The sequence below is a fragment of the Chiloscyllium plagiosum genome, unplaced genomic scaffold (assembly GCF_037043375.1).
Source record: "Chiloscyllium plagiosum isolate Xiang-an unplaced genomic scaffold, Cpla_swu_hap1 HiC_scaffold_20, whole genome shotgun sequence".
NCBI lineage: Eukaryota > Metazoa > Chordata > Chondrichthyes > Orectolobiformes > Hemiscylliidae > Chiloscyllium > Chiloscyllium plagiosum.
Window position 1 is genome coordinate 10372666 of NW_028270158.1, and position 13570 is coordinate 10386235.

The following is a 13570-nucleotide window of genomic DNA, read 5'->3' on the forward strand; positions in this document are numbered from 1 at the left end:
TTACAGACCAGGCCAGACCTCCTCAAAACATTTTAAGAAGGTAGCGCAGACTCAAACTTTTCTAGTTGGCAGAAAAAAGGTGGATATCCCAGGAGTGATGCAGCTGGCTTTAAATGAAACAGAATGTGTTTACTCACCAGCGAGTGAAACACAAACGAAAAAACGGAGTTTAGAATAACCGCTACTTGAAACCCGTCCGACATGATAACCCCTGCAACCTAACAAAAGAGTTGTTCCGATTTCTTGCAACATCCCCCTGGCCAAAAGGTAAATTCAAACCCAAGTTCTGACAGGAGAGATGTCAGAGAGGGAAAGGATCAGCCAGGGATCATTTGCTGAATCATGGAACCTATTTCCTCTGCTGCTTCTCTGCCCCCTGCAGTTTCTAACAGTGAAAACTCAAACCAAACCAGAAAAAAACCTGAACCGGGAGAACTGGTCACTCCCCTTTCATTGTACAAGTGTTTTAAAATAAATCCATTAGCCCTTTTACCTTCTTGTTGCCTTAGGCAGTATCTGTTAGCCATCATCAAAGTGAACTTAACCCAGACTAATCAGAACCTCTGCCTTTTACAACCCCTTTGGAAAAAAATCCAAGGACAACATAACCTTGTTAAAGGAGCATCATGGTCACATATACTGGCTGATCTGTGCCATCTCCTTATTAGTTTTACAAAAATGCTATTGGATGACCTAGATGATTATATTAGATTCCCTACAGTGTGGAAACAGGCCCTTCGGCCCAACTAATCCACACCGACCCTCCGAAGAGCAACCCACCCAGATCCATTTCTCACTGACTAATGCACCTAACACTATGGGCAAATTATCATGGCCAATTCACTTGGCCTGCATATCTTTGGACTGTTGGAGGAAACCGGAGAAAATCCACACAGACACGGGGAGAATGTGCAAACTCCACACAGACAGTCACCTGAGGCTGGAATCGAACCTGTGATCCTGGTTTTGTGAGGCTACAGTACTAACCACTGAGCCACTGTGCTGCCCAGGTGCTACAGTCTTTCCATTGATCTCTTTGTTACTTTAGAAACCTGCTGTATTTGCCCCTTTTACGACCAGACCCTGGGCGAGATTCCCCAAATCTTTATGATTCCAAATGCATGTTCCCAACTGTTAAACACCCGGAAGAGGAGGAATGAATTGACTCCCTCTCGTTATTTACCCACGCCCTTGGTTGGCCACAACAAGGTTAATTAAGAAAGGAGACAGTGAGCTCTGCAGATGCTGGAGATCAGAGTTGAGAGTGTGTTGCTGGAAAAGTACAGCAGGTCAGGCAGCAACCGAGGAGCAGGAAAATTGATGTTTCAGGCCGGAGCCCTTCATCAGGAATAATTAAGAAAGGACCCCATCTCTTTTGGGTACCTTTCTTCCAAACTCAAATGGATCTATGCTTTAAAAAAAAGGAGTCGATTTATCCGGTCTTTCTTGACGTAACAAAGGATGAATTTGTTAATTAATTGGCCAAAACATTGTATGATTTGAAGAAGGAGTTGAATATAGTACCTGGAGCTAAAGGGATCAAAGGATACGGACGGAAAGCAAGAGCCGGTTGTTGAGTTGGATGATCTGCCATGACCTTAGTGAATGGCAGAGCAAGCTCAAAGGGCTGACTGACCCTCGCCTGCTCCTATTTTCTACGTTTCTGTGTTTATTGCATGAAAAATGAATAATTGCAACACAAATACTTCCAGATTAGAGATACGAGGGCAGCATAAAAGGTAGAACCTGAAAAGAAAAGAGGTACAGATCAGTCTTCGATTTGTTCATGAAGAACTGTTGTGACTGTAGCGCAATATTAGTTGACTGTAGTTGAACAATTATTTCATGAGTTTTAATTTTGAAGAGTGGTTGAAATTCTGATTCTTTTCAATTGTAATTAAATTCCAGCATTTGGGGTGGGAGAGAGTCCTTTGTTGCCATGTTTCCCTTTTGCATGGCTGTGAACTTTTAGCACTCAGAGCGAGGGAGCTCCTTACCTGCAACACAGGGGTGACGAAGAAATAGTTCTTCATCTGTGTCCTTAATAGCATGTTAACACTCAAACCCAAGTTGTTAAATGCAAGGATGCTTAGTCCCAATAGTGCACTCCAGTAGAGTTGAAACAAAGTTTTAAACTCCTCTCCTTCTGTATACTTCAAAGCGAAAAATACAACGGTGTCTAGAATTGGGACATAATCCACAGAGAGTGTCTTGTTGTTGAGCAGGTATCATGAGTCCCTTGTTATCTTTGTAGCCACAAGAGATGTTTATGTGTCTATTTGAAGTTTCTTTGATACCTGTAGGCTTACATCCTGTCAGACCCACAGAGAATGTTTGCGAGCAAGCCATTGAAATGTCCAACCACAGTTATTCTGTCTCCATATACAGTCCTCCGTTAAAAAGCACATTTTGAAATTGAATACTGAAATGCCTATCCATTTTTGTGACATGCCTGAACTCTCTGTAGAAAATTAAATCTTGTCATTAAAGTTTAAGCGCTCCTTTCCCGATGTGATAAATGTCAGTTATTGCCACTTGAACTCACTGGCACAAAGAAAAAATCTTTTACGAGTGTAGGGTCTTAATGCTGCAGCTTTTAAATTTCTAAGGGCAGACTTCTTTTTGTCTTTTTTTGTTATCTCTTTAGTATTGCTAAAAATATACACTTTTTATGAAGCTTTCCATCTTAAATTCACCAGAACTATTTCCAAGAATACCAATTCAAGGGGATAAACAACATTTACACTGCTTAAGAGGGGAATGCTGATTTTTAAAAAAAATCCCTACAATGTGGAAACAGATCATTTGGCCCAACAAGTCCACACTGACCCTCCAAAGAGTAACCCACCCAGACCCATTCCCCTGTCCTATACTTACTCCTGACTAATACACCTAACTCACACATCCCTGAACACTATGGACAATTTAGCAGAGCCAATGCAGCTAACTTGCACATCTTTGGACCGTAGGAGGAAACTGGAGAACCTGATGGAAATCCACACAGACACGGGGAGAATGTGCAAACTCCACACAGACAGCTGCCCGAGGCTGGGATTGAACCAGTGGGTCCCTGGTGCTGTGAGGCAGCTATGTTAACCACTGAGCCACTGTGCTGCACCATTTCTGATCTGGAGTCAAATGCGCTACAGTTGCGTGAAAGCCCACACCCTTTGTGATTGAAAGGCAAGTGAACTCTGGGAGAGAGTGTTGCCATGGACAATGCTGATTTGACAGTTAAATGCCAGGATTTGTTTAAATTTTGATCTGGGCAGGTTGAATGGTTAGTCTGAGACATGAACCCACAAATAGCTGTCATCTATTTTACTGCGTTGAAACAGACAATGCCTGAACTGTGCCTTTTTTAAAAAATAACAATGTTCACGTTATGTATTTCCTGTCTCTCTTGATCTGACCTTCTTTTCCCTCTTTATTTTCTTTCCTCTTAATATCTGATTTGACATTGAATTCATTTCCATCGATACAAACCTCAGTTCTGAAGAGCCAGAGGGCTCAAAATGTTAACTGTGTCACCATCTCCATAAATGCTGCTGAGTTTCTCCAGCAATTTCTGTTTTTGTTTCTGATCTCCGGCATCCGCAATTCTTTGTTTTATTTAAATGTTTGACTGACAGTCACATCCTTTCCAGTTATGCCTGCCCTGAATAAATTCTGCTCCTCTCTCCAACACAGTTTCTGTTCTAGCCCTTTATTCTTGTTCACATCAATACCTTCATTTTCACTCAGAAAAGTGTGGCGCTGGAAAAGCACAGCAGGTCAGGCAGCATCCAAGGAGCAGGAGAATGGGCGTTGCAGGCAGCTTTTCACTTCTAGTGTTTGACAAGGTCTTTGCCAAAGCTCGCTGTTTGGAAGAAGGGTCGCTGGACATGAAGCGTTGACTCTGTTTCTCTCTCCACAGATGCTGCCAGCCCTGCTGAGTTTCTCGAGTAATCTCTGTTTGTTCCTTCAATACCACCATCTTCTCCGACCTGGCTGCTTTTATTTCTCAGTCCTTCTGTCATTACTTGTTAAGGTTGCCCCACACACATGGACCCCCAGATACAATCAACGTCATTACAGCCTCACACTTTCCAGTGGATAAAAATATATGGGGAATTGAAAAGTGCAGGGGCAAGTCTGAGAAGTGATAAATGTGTCCAGATACACTATTGCAACAAAACAAAGCGAGAGCTATTTAGTGATTCAATATACTTCAAAATAGATTTTCGTCTGGTTCTTTTGATTCTAAGTGTTAGCCCACACATCGCACAAGGTGTTGGCGTATAGTGGGTAAAGTTGTGTGGGATAGAGTGATCCGAATTGACACTAGCATTTGGGAGACATTCCCCCCGTGTCTGCGTGGGTTTCCTCCAGGTGCTCCGGTTTCCTCCCACAGTCCGAAAATGTGCAGTTTAGGTGAATTGGTCACACTAAATTGCCCGTAGTGTTAGGTGAAGGGGTAAATGTAGAGGAATGGATCTGGGTGGTTGCTCTTCAGAGGGTTGATGTGGACTTGTTGGGCCGAAGGGCCTGTTTCCACACTGTAAGTAATCTAATCCCAACAAGGGGGAAAAGACCACTTTACCTAATAGTAACTGTTTTTGTTCCAGTTCCTGCTCCCTACACCTTCTGACATGACGGATGATGATAGTATGATGTCTGGACACTGGAATGCTTCAGATAACTACCAGCTGAACCCAGCTAGCATCATCGTGCCCATTGTGTTCTCCTTCATCTTCCTACTCGGGACAGTAGGCAACAGCCTGGTGCTCGCTGTATTGTTCAGAAATGGCCAAATGGGACATAACACAACCAACTTATTCATCCTCAACCTGAGCGTGGCCGATTTTTTCTTCATCATATTTTGCGTGCCGTTTCAAGCCACGATCTACACCCTGGAAGGTTGGGTTTTCGGGTCATTCATGTGCAAGGCCGTCCATTTCTTCATTTACCTGGCGATGTATGCTAGCAGCTTCACATTGGCCGCTGTTTCAGTCGACAGGTACAGTATGTGATGGATCGCTGAATCAGCGCAATTACTTTACAATGACCGATTTCTTTGGAGATACAACCTGTTCTGCTGTAACGAGGGAGTTCCGTTCTCCTGTGACTCCGTGTTATAAGAAAATTGCATAATAGCAGTACCATTTAAACTAATGGGGCCAAAATTGCATTATAACCAATTACAGAGGAACCTCAATTATCCGAACGAGGTGGGCGGGCACTGTTTATTTCAGATAATTGATTATTTGGATAATCGATTTTACCATAAACAAGGGAAGCCACGCTGATCTAATGCTGTGCTCTACTGGAGAATTTGTTTAAATCTATCATTTTGACGAGTCTGCTATTTAAACACAGTGATCTTTGCGTTCTACAAATTACAGGTTAAACTGAGACAGACTAAACCCTTACCATCTCATAAGTACTGTGCTGTAGATGAAATTCCAGCATTAAACAAGGTCCTGAACAGCTTCTATAATTCCAAAAGCTTTGTCAGTTTCCGGGAACTGAGTGTTGCAATACAAAGACAGAAGCATTGCCTCACCCATATGGCCATTTTTTTCATGAACAGCCCAGTAAAGTGATGGGAATATTGTGTAATAGGCTGCGTAACTAATCCTTACCTAAAAATGACCCAGTCGCTGATGCTTGAGCTGCTTGTGTTTCTGTTTTTTTGCCAGTGCTTTCACATGTTCTTCAGTCCAGGTAAATCGAATACACTTACCTCTTTAAGGGAACGTTTTTGCGGGAGCTTGAAACCTTCCTCAGATAATCCAAAATTCGGATAATCGGTATTCAGATAATCGAGGTTCCTCCGTACATGCTTAAAAAGTACGCGCTATAGAAACAATGTCCCCAGTTCGTCAATCATGTTCTAGCAAAGTTAAAAATCACACAGCACCAGGTTATAGACCAACAGGTTTAATTGGTAGCATGCTAGCTTTTGGAGCGCTGCTCCTTCATCAGTGCCACTCCGAAAGCTAGTGTGCTTTCAATTAAACCTGTTGGTCTATAACTTGGTGCTGTGTGATTTTTAACTTTGTACACCCCAGTCCAACACTGGCTCCTCCAAATCATGCTATAGCAAATTCACATTAACAAAATCCGTGTTATAGTATTTGGGTACAGTATATGTCTTCTGTAGCTCTCCACCACTGGAGTTTCTTCCCCAACTCATGCCTCCGAATGATTGTACAGTTTTAAGCTTAGCATTTGGGTGAGATGGGAGAATAGATAGTAGTGTCACTCTACTAGTAATCCATTAAACTAGGCTAATGCCTTGGTGATATGGTGTTCAACTCTCAACACCACCACTAGTTGTAGGAAGGATATTGTTAAATTGGAGAGGGCTCAGAAAAGATTTATCAGGATGTTACCGGGAACAGAGGGTTTGAGTTATAAGGAGAGGCTGGATAGGCTGGGATGTTTGTCACTGGAGTGTTGGAGGTTGAGAGATTACCTTATAGAGGTTTATAAAATCATGAGGGGCATAGATAAGGTGAATGGAAGGTGTCTTGGGTGGGGGATTTCAAGACTAGGGGACGCATTTCTCAGGTGAGAGGAGAAAGGTTTTAAAAAGGCACGAGGGGTAACTTTTTTACACAGAGAGTGATTCATGTATGGAATGAATTTCCAAAGCAAGTGGTGGAAATGGGCACAGTTACAATGTTTGAAAGACGTTTAGATAAGGCCATGAATAGGAAATGTTTGGAGGGATATGGGCCAGGCGCAGGCAGGTGGGACTAGTTTAGTTTGGGAACATGGTCAACACTGGGTTAGATTGAAGGGTAAGTTTCCAGGCTGCAAGATTCTATGACTCGATGTCTCTGTGACACATCTGGTGGAATTTAAATTTGACAAATAAAATCTGGAATTAAATCTTATGGTGACACATGAAACTGTCATCAATTGCTGTTAAAACACATCTGGTTCACTAATGTCCTCTAGAAGGGGAAATCTGCTGTCCTTACATGGTCTGTACATGACACAGAAATGTGAATGCCCTCAGAACTGGCCTACACAGGGCTTTAACTGCCCTCTGAACTGACCTACACAGGGCTTTAACTGCCCTCTGAACTGACTTACACAGGGCTTTAACTGCCCTTTGAACTGACCTACACAGGGCCTTAACTGCCCTCTGAACTGGCCTACACAGGGCTTTAACTGCCCTCTGAACTGACTTACACAGGGCTTTAACTGCCCTTTGAACTGACCTACACAGGGCCTTAACTGCCCTCTGAACTGGCCTACATGGGACTTTAACTGCCCTCTGAACTGACCTACATAGGACTTTAACTGCCCTCTGAACTGACCTACACAGGGCCTTAACTGCCCTCTGAACTGACCTACACAGTGCTTTAACTGCCCTCTGAACTGGCCTACACAGGGCTTTAACTGCCCTCTGAACTGGCCTACACAGGGCTTTAACTGCCCTCTGAACTGGCCTACATAGGACTTTGACTGACCTTTGAACTGACCTACACAGGGCCTTAACTGCCCTCTGAACTGGCCTACATAGAACTTTGACTGACCTTTGAACTGACCTACACAGGGCTTTAACTGCCCTCTGAACTGGCCTACATAGGGCTTTAACTGCCCTCTGAACTGGCCTACACAGGGCTTTAACTGCCCTCTGAACTGACCTACACAGGGCTTTAACTGCCCTCTGAACTGGTCTACACAGGGCTTTAACTGCCCTCTGAACTGACCTACACAGGACTTTGACTGACCTTTGAACTGACCTACACAGGGCCTTAACTGCCCTCTGAACTGGCCTACATAGAACTTTGACTGACCTTTGAACTCACCTACACAGGGTCTTAACTGCCCTCTGAACTGGCCTACATAGAACTTTGACTGACCTTTGAACTGACCTACACAGGGCTTTAACTGCCCTCTGAACTGGCCTACACAGGGCTTTAACTGCCCTCTGAACTGGCCTACACAGGGCTTTAACTGCCCTCTGAACTGACCTACACAGGGCTTTAACTGCCCTCTGAACTGGTCTACACAGGGCTTTAACTGCCCTCTGAACTGGTCTACACAGGGCTTTAACTGCCCTCTGAACTGACCTACACAGGACTTTGACTGACCTTTGAACTGACCTACACAGGGCCTTAACTGCCCTCTGAACTGGCCTACATAGAACTTTGACTGACCTTTGAACTGACCTACACAGGGCTTTAACTGCCCTCTGAACTGGCCTACACAGGGCTTTAACTGCCCTCTGAACTGACCTACACAGGACTTTAACTGGTCTCTCAACTAGCCTAAACAGCCATTCAGTTCAAGGGCAATTATGGATGGGTAAATAAATGCTGACCTTGTCTATGGCCCATATGTCCCTTGAAAACATAAATCGTTGGCTTTCTGAAGGATTTGTTGTACCACTTTTGGAGATGAATTCTGATGATAATATGGCAGTTCTTTTCATATTTTCATCAGCGATCTACTGAGATGGTGGATGGAGAAAGTGAGGTCTGCAGATGCTGGAGATCAGAGTTGAGAGCGTGGTACTGGAAAGGTACAGCAGGTCAGGCAGCATCCGAGGAGCAGGAGAATAAGCATTTCAGGCCAAAGCCCTTCATCAGGGGCTTCATCCCCCACCCAAGACACCTTCCATTCACCTTACCTCTGCCCCTCATGATTCCTGATGAAGGGCTCTGGCCCGATACATCGATTCTCCTGCCATTCGGGTGCTGCCTGACCTGAGATGGTGGAAGTTAACTAAATGACATCTTGTTTTGTTGAGTAATTCCTACATTCTAGAATATTCTCATGTAGGGATGGAGGTTTTGTCAGCCATCCCTAATCACCCTTGAATTGATTGGCTCTCTTGGCTATTTCAGAAGGAAGTTAAAGTCTGGAAGTCACATGTAGGCCAGACCAGGTAAGGATGGCAGATTACATTCCCTGACGTAAACTAGGTGGGTTCACCCTGACGGTTAACAATGATTACACAGCCATCATTAGACGAGCTTTTAATTCCAGATTTTGCAGAGGTCAAATTTCACTGACTGCCGTGATGGGATTTGAAACCATGTTCGCAGAGCACTGGCCTATGCTGTCGATTACCATTTGTAGAGAATTAACAGAGGAGAATGGGTTTACTTGCCTTGCCATGATTTTCTGCATTTTTTTGTAATAATCTGCTCCACCAAATCGAAGAACAATTTCTGTGCAGAGAAAGGACCTGAGACTGTAACAGAGAGACACAGAGAGAGAAAGAGAGAGAGAGAGAGAGCACAGAAACATAATAATTAGGAACTGTCCTACTGCCGTTGCTAAGTTCTAACTTAGCTGCAGTTAACCTTATCAATACAATAATCACACATTCTAGACTCAATGGAGCTGATTATCTCAAAGGTTCAAATCAGATGCTGGATATCTGAAGCAAGCTAAGAAAAACAGTTAGCAGTACAGACTAGTTCAGGCAGCCTCTACAGAACAAGCAGCAAGTGGTATTTAATGAAAAATAATTTGGGGCAGCTGTCAAATATGTAAAATTCCAAAGACACCCTGTATGCCGAAAGGTTAATCCGGACTGTTTTATTTCCAATGTTTGTGCCCTTCATGTCCTTGCTTTGGGCATCCTCTTGTTGTTACCTTTTCATTACTGAGATCATAAGAAATAGGAACAGGAGTGGACCATTTGCTCCCTCGAGCCTGCACCGTGATACAATAGGATCATGGCTACTCTGACGGTGCTCACATCCCCTGTCCTGCCCTTACCCCATAACCCTTGTTTCCCTGACTGATCAAAAATCTAACTCAGCCTCAAATATCCACAAGGACTCTGTCCCCACAGCTCTCTGTGGCAAGGAGTTCCAAAGTCACTGAACCCTTTGAGAGAGGAAATTCCTTCTCATCTCCGTCTTAGATCAGCGACCCTCTATTCTGAGGCTGTGCCCTCTGGGTTCTAGATTCTCCCATGAGGGGAGAAAAATCCAGCATTTACTTTCACAATTTATCTCCTGATGAGCATTTGAAAGTTAATCCAGGTTCCTTAGACAGCTACTTCCAAACCCACGACCGTTTCCATCTAGAAGGTCAGGGGCAGTAAATACATGGGAACACCACCATCTTCAAGTTCCCCTCCAAGTCACTCACCATCCTGACCTGGAAATGTTTCGTCGTTCCTTCAGCGTCAATGGGTCAAAATCCTGGAATTCCCTCCCTAACACCACATGGACTGCAGAGTTTCAAAAACATAAAAACTAGGAGCAGGAGTAGGCCTTCTGACACATCGAGCCTGCTCTGCCATTCAATGGCTGATCTTTATCGTGGACTCAGCTCCACTTACCTGCCCACTCTCCATAACCTTTAATTCTTTTACTGTTCAAAAACTTACCTTTGCCTTAAAAACATTCAACGAGGCAGCCTCAACTGCTTCACTGAGTGGGGAATTCCACAGATTCACAACCCATTGGGTGAAGAAGTTCCTCCCCAACTCAGTGCTAAATCATGTTGCAGCTCTGCCCCTTAGTTCTAGATTCACCCATCAGTGGAAACAAATTCCCTACTTCTACCTTGTCTTTTTCCTTCGTCATTTTATGAAGGCTTTTTGTCGCCAATTTCTCAGGGGCAATCAGGGGTGCGAAATAGATAATGCCCAAGATCCCCTGCCTGAAAAAAATGTTAAACAAATCAAATCAATCATTGCTCATTCTCTCCACAGTTGCCACCCCCTGGTGTGGTTTTCCAACATTTCCCGTTTTTGTTTCATTTAACATGTAACTGTGATGCAAAACCCTTCATTCTCCCATTTCAAATTAATTCACACTTTGGCCTCTTGTCTCTCTTTTATAAAATAAAGTGCTGCATTGCTGAGATACATCTCTCCACGCTGCTGTTTCATAAATGGTGTGTGGGCAGATCCCCTCTGATCTGAATCAGCACTGTGATCCCTTTAACCTTACAGTGACGGTAAACTGACAGGCGCTGTTTTGTCCCCTTGAGAATGCGCTCAGATTAATTCCCCAATTACTGAGACTGAATTCTCACTGAAAGCTCAAGAATGGTGTGATTTAATTAATTTTGATGGATATCAGATTATCTATCAAGGCCATTCTATGGTCACATTTTTATCAGTTTTGTGTTTCTCCTTCCCTTACTGTCATTTTATCCTCTCCATCCTCCTGGGTTGACACATGCAGACACAAAGATGATGCATGACTCTGGCTTGCTGGAGTCACCACCCCCCTCCCCAGCAATGGTTTGACCCTCCCCACATTGGATTGTTTGATGAGACCGTTCCATTCCCATTTGGAATTGAGGCTGTACTAGGAACTGTGTCTCTCCCCCACTTCACAGCACCGGGCAGCCTCACTGCAGAGGTTCAAGCAGGCAACTCACCACCACCGTCTCAAGGGCAACTAGGGACAGGCAATAAATACTGGCTCCAGCCAACGACACCCACATCCCACATAAAGAATATTAAAAAACTGAAGATGCTCATGTTTAGCGCCACAGTTGAACCCTCGTGACGTCTGGCTTTGCAAATTTTCACATGAATCTAGTGCCTGACTCTTGGGTCAGGATTGAGGACTGCATAGAGAAAAGGATTTCTGCAGCTGCAGACCTGACACTGTAACAGAGAGAGACAGCAAGAGAGAGAGAGAGAGAGCACAGACCATGACCCCATCATGGAACAGGAGGCCATTGTGTCCATAGCGGTCACTAACCTCATTTTATCTGGTCATCTCCCCCAGCCCACTGGCTGCAAGCTCATAGTCCCCCAACCCTGCACAACCCGCTTCTACCTCCTTCCCAAGACCCACAAACAGGACTGATCGGGCAGACCCATTGTTTCTGCCTGCCCCTGACCCACAGGACTTATCTTTTCCTACCTCGACTCGATTTTGTTCTCGCCTTGTCCCGTCCCTTCCCACTTGTGTCCATGATTCCTCTGACGCCTTACATCAGTATCAGAATTTCCAGTTGCTGGGCGCCAGCTGCCTCCTCTTTACCATGGAAGTGCAATTCCTTTACACGTCCATCCCCCACCAGGATGGTCGCAGGGTTCCCTGCCTCTTCCTGGAACAGAGGCCTTAACCGTTCTCAGCCCCCCACCCCACCAGCCTTCCCTGCCCGGCCCAGCTTATCCTCACCCTGAACCACTTCTCTTCTAGCTCCTCCCAGTACCTGCTTGGACCCTAGTTATGCCTTCTCTTTGTGGGGGTATATGGAATATTCCCAGTTCCCGTCCTTTTCCGGCCCCCACCCACAACTCTTTCGCTGGCAAATTAATGACATCATTGGTGGTGCTGTATCCCACTCTCATCTGGAATTGGAAAAGTTTATCGATTTTGCTTCCAATTTCTATCCCTTCACCTGGTCCATCTCTGACTCCTCCCTTCCCTTTCTTGACATCTCTGTTTCCATTTCTCAGAATAGATTGGCCACCAATATCCACTACAAGCCCATCGACACCCATAGTGACCTGGTCTGTACATCCTCATACCGTGCTTCCTGTAAAGACTCCACACATTTGCCCAGTTTCTCCATCTCCATCGCACTTATTCCAATGATGCCAACTTTGACAAGGGGGCTCTGAAATGTGCACCTTCTTCCTCAACTGAGGATTTACAACACCTTTGTTGAGAGGGTCCTCAACCTGGTCTGACCCATCTCCTGCACTTCAGCCCCCACCCCCTCTCTTCACTCCCACAACAGTGATAGGGTCCCCCTTGGCCTCACCCACCATCCCACCAGCATCCACATCCAGAGGATCATTAGCTGGCATTTCTGCAACCTCCAGTGTGATGCCATCACCAGATACATATTCCCATTTCCTCCCTTGTCAGCCTTCTGCAGGGATTGTTCCCTCTGGGACACACTGGTCCACACTTCCTTCACTCCCAACACATCCCCGACAGCCCCATGGCACCTTCCCCTGCAACTGCAGAAGGTGTAACACCTGTCTGTTTACTTCCTCCCTCCCCAGTATCCAAGGGCCCAGATATATTTTCCAGATGAAGTAGCACTTTACTTGCACTTCACACAATCGCTGCTCACAATGTGGTCTCCTCTACATTGGGGAAACGAAGCATAGACCGGGTGACCGCTTCACAGAACAGTTGCATTCTGCCCGCAGTAAAGACCCTGAGCTTCCAGTTGCCTACCACTTCAACAGTCCACTCTGTTCCCTGTCCAACGTTTCAGGCTTGCTGCAGTGCTACAGTGAAACTCAGCACAAGCTGAAAGAACAGCACCTCGTTTTCCGCTTGGGGACCCTGCTGCCTTCAGGACCAATATCATGTTCAATACTTTTAGGCCTGGACACCTTCTCCCTTGTCCTTACCCCAATCCCCACACACCAGGTCTTGTCATCACATGGATTGCTACTATAATAATCCCATTGTCAGCCACAAACAGTCTCAATTAGCAGCTTTAGATTCTCCCAGGCTGACATTTAACCACACCTTTGTCTGTCTAACTGTTTTTCTCTCTCCCTGGGCTCTATCTCCAACTATCATTTAATCTTCTCCACCCCCCATCCTATAAAAACCATCCTTTACCTAGTTACCATCAGTTCTGAGGTATGGTCTCTGGACCTGAAACGTTAACT

The 13570-nt window shown here is 44.9% G+C and overlaps 1 protein-coding gene and 1 pseudogene across 1 annotated transcript in view; both read left to right on the forward strand.

Moving 5' to 3' along the window:
• Positions 1-2399, forward strand: part of LOC148146567 (uncharacterized) — a 17430-nt pseudogene extending 15031 nt beyond the window's left edge.
• Positions 1-13570, forward strand: part of galr2b (galanin receptor 2b) — a 38282-nt gene that overhangs the window by 23189 nt on the left and 1523 nt on the right. The window contains exon 3 of the mRNA XM_087998082.1: positions 4608-4999. Within this exon, the coding sequence (XP_087854208.1) occupies positions 4608-4999 (392 nt within the window). The remainder of the gene's footprint in view (positions 1-4607; positions 5000-13570) is intronic.